Source organism: Mesitornis unicolor, unplaced genomic scaffold, assembly GCF_000695765.1.
Source record: "Mesitornis unicolor isolate BGI_N332 unplaced genomic scaffold, ASM69576v1 scaffold37186, whole genome shotgun sequence".
NCBI lineage: Eukaryota > Metazoa > Chordata > Aves > Mesitornithiformes > Mesitornithidae > Mesitornis > Mesitornis unicolor.
In genome coordinates, this window is record NW_010189582.1 from 69088 (window position 1) to 70744 (window position 1657).

At 40.5% G+C, this 1657-nt stretch overlaps 1 protein-coding gene across 1 annotated transcript in view; it reads left to right on the forward strand.

Moving 5' to 3' along the window:
- Nucleotides 1–1657, forward strand: part of LOC104541956 (cyclin-dependent kinase 6) — a gene marked incomplete at its 5' end in the record, with an annotated part of 93509 nt that overhangs the window by 63470 nt on the left and 28382 nt on the right. The window contains one exon of the mRNA XM_010186125.1: nt 875–984. Coding sequence (XP_010184427.1) covers nt 875–984 — 110 coding nt within the window. The remainder of the gene's footprint in view (nt 1–874; nt 985–1657) is intronic.

The following is a 1657-nucleotide window of genomic DNA, read 5'->3' on the forward strand; positions in this document are numbered from 1 at the left end:
TTTGGAAATAAATTGTGAGTGAAGTTAGTGCTGGTCCAACCAGAAGCATGTGGGCAGGGACAGTCATGCAAATGTAAAGGTCAGGGATCTGCCAAGGATCCCCATGCTGTGCTGCTTAGTTGAAACCTGACAATTTTAGGTATCTCTGTGTGCAAGGAAACCGCAGTGGGCAGCACTGAGTGCCTTTGGTAAGGGACAGCTTTGGGAAGAGTTTGACTTGATATGTATCCAACTGATAAAAAAAATGCTCAACACAAAGAGTGAACTTTCAAGACAGGTCAGACATATTTACCCAAGTCGGCTTGTACAGCTCAGCTAACCCCATTTCTTTTATGAAAAATAACATATAACCTATGAGGGGTTTAGGACAAACATGGGCTACGGGTTCTGTTTTGTTCTATGGATAAACCCATAGTATTCCCTAGCTTACTCATTTCCAGTTTGGCTCTGGTGACTACATCTACAGGGTCCACAAAATTTGTTTAAGAAAACCAAGCCTTGTTCAATAGACTAATGTTTGCTCTACAGAGAGTCCAGATCTCCACTGGAAAGTGTTTGGCATCTGTAAGTTGCAAAAGAGTTGTTCTGACAGCATGCTGTGATATTGTGATATCACACCAATATGGTACCCTGATACTGTATTTTCTTGACAAGAAGTGGTCTCATGTCCCAACTCATCATCGCCACAGCTATCCATATTGAGATTTTCCATACACGACCCTTTTCTATGCACTGGCCAGAGCAGTTTGCCCTCATCTGTGAGATTTCACAATTTGGATTAAACCAAATGGGAGCTGTGTACACAACACTTAAAAGGTTGTAGTTCTGTAGCTAAGCGTGCTCTCTCTTACCTTCATTCCTTTTTGTTTTGCAGGTCGTTACTTTGTGGTATAGAGCTCCTGAAGTTTTGCTTCAGTCCAGCTATGCAACACCAGTTGACCTTTGGAGTGTTGGCTGCATATTTGCAGAAATGTTCCGTCGCAAGTAAGAAACACAGTTTTATTTTCTTCATGTTCTGAATTTGAAATATGAAAAAATATTCAGTGATGTCTAGTACAGTATGTTGGATCACGTTTATATTGGAAAGGCTCAACAAGATGTTTTATTTGTAGTGCAAAATGTGAATTGTGAATTCAAACTTGTGACCACCTTGGAGTCATTCTTTTTTTGATAGGAGTCTGCCTCAGCTCTTGGTAAAGCCTGTATGAGTGTTGTTGTATTCCTCTTACACCTGCATCCAAATGCAGATGAAAGTTGGCTAGAGAGGCTCCTGATCAATTTGAGTCAAGCTGGATTCTGGAAAATGGAAGGAAGGGAGGCATGGTGGTCAGCATGCTCTTCTTGCTCTGAAATACATGCTTTGGAGCATCAGGTGTTTGCACGTAGTCCCCTCTTGGCATAATTGAGATCTCAGAAGTCACTGTAAAGTTGATTTCTAGAGGTAGGAAAGAGAAATGTGATTTTTTAAAGTATAAGCTATTTAGCCTGAGTGTAAGATAACAGAGATAGTTAAATGTAGTCCAATAAAAGAAGTAAAATACTCTTTTTTTGGCTGATATAATTAAATCGGCTATCAGAACTCTCTAGCTACAAAATATTATAGCTGGATGCAGGTGAGCTGTGAATGCGAGAGCAACACTTGCGTAGTGGTCTTTCC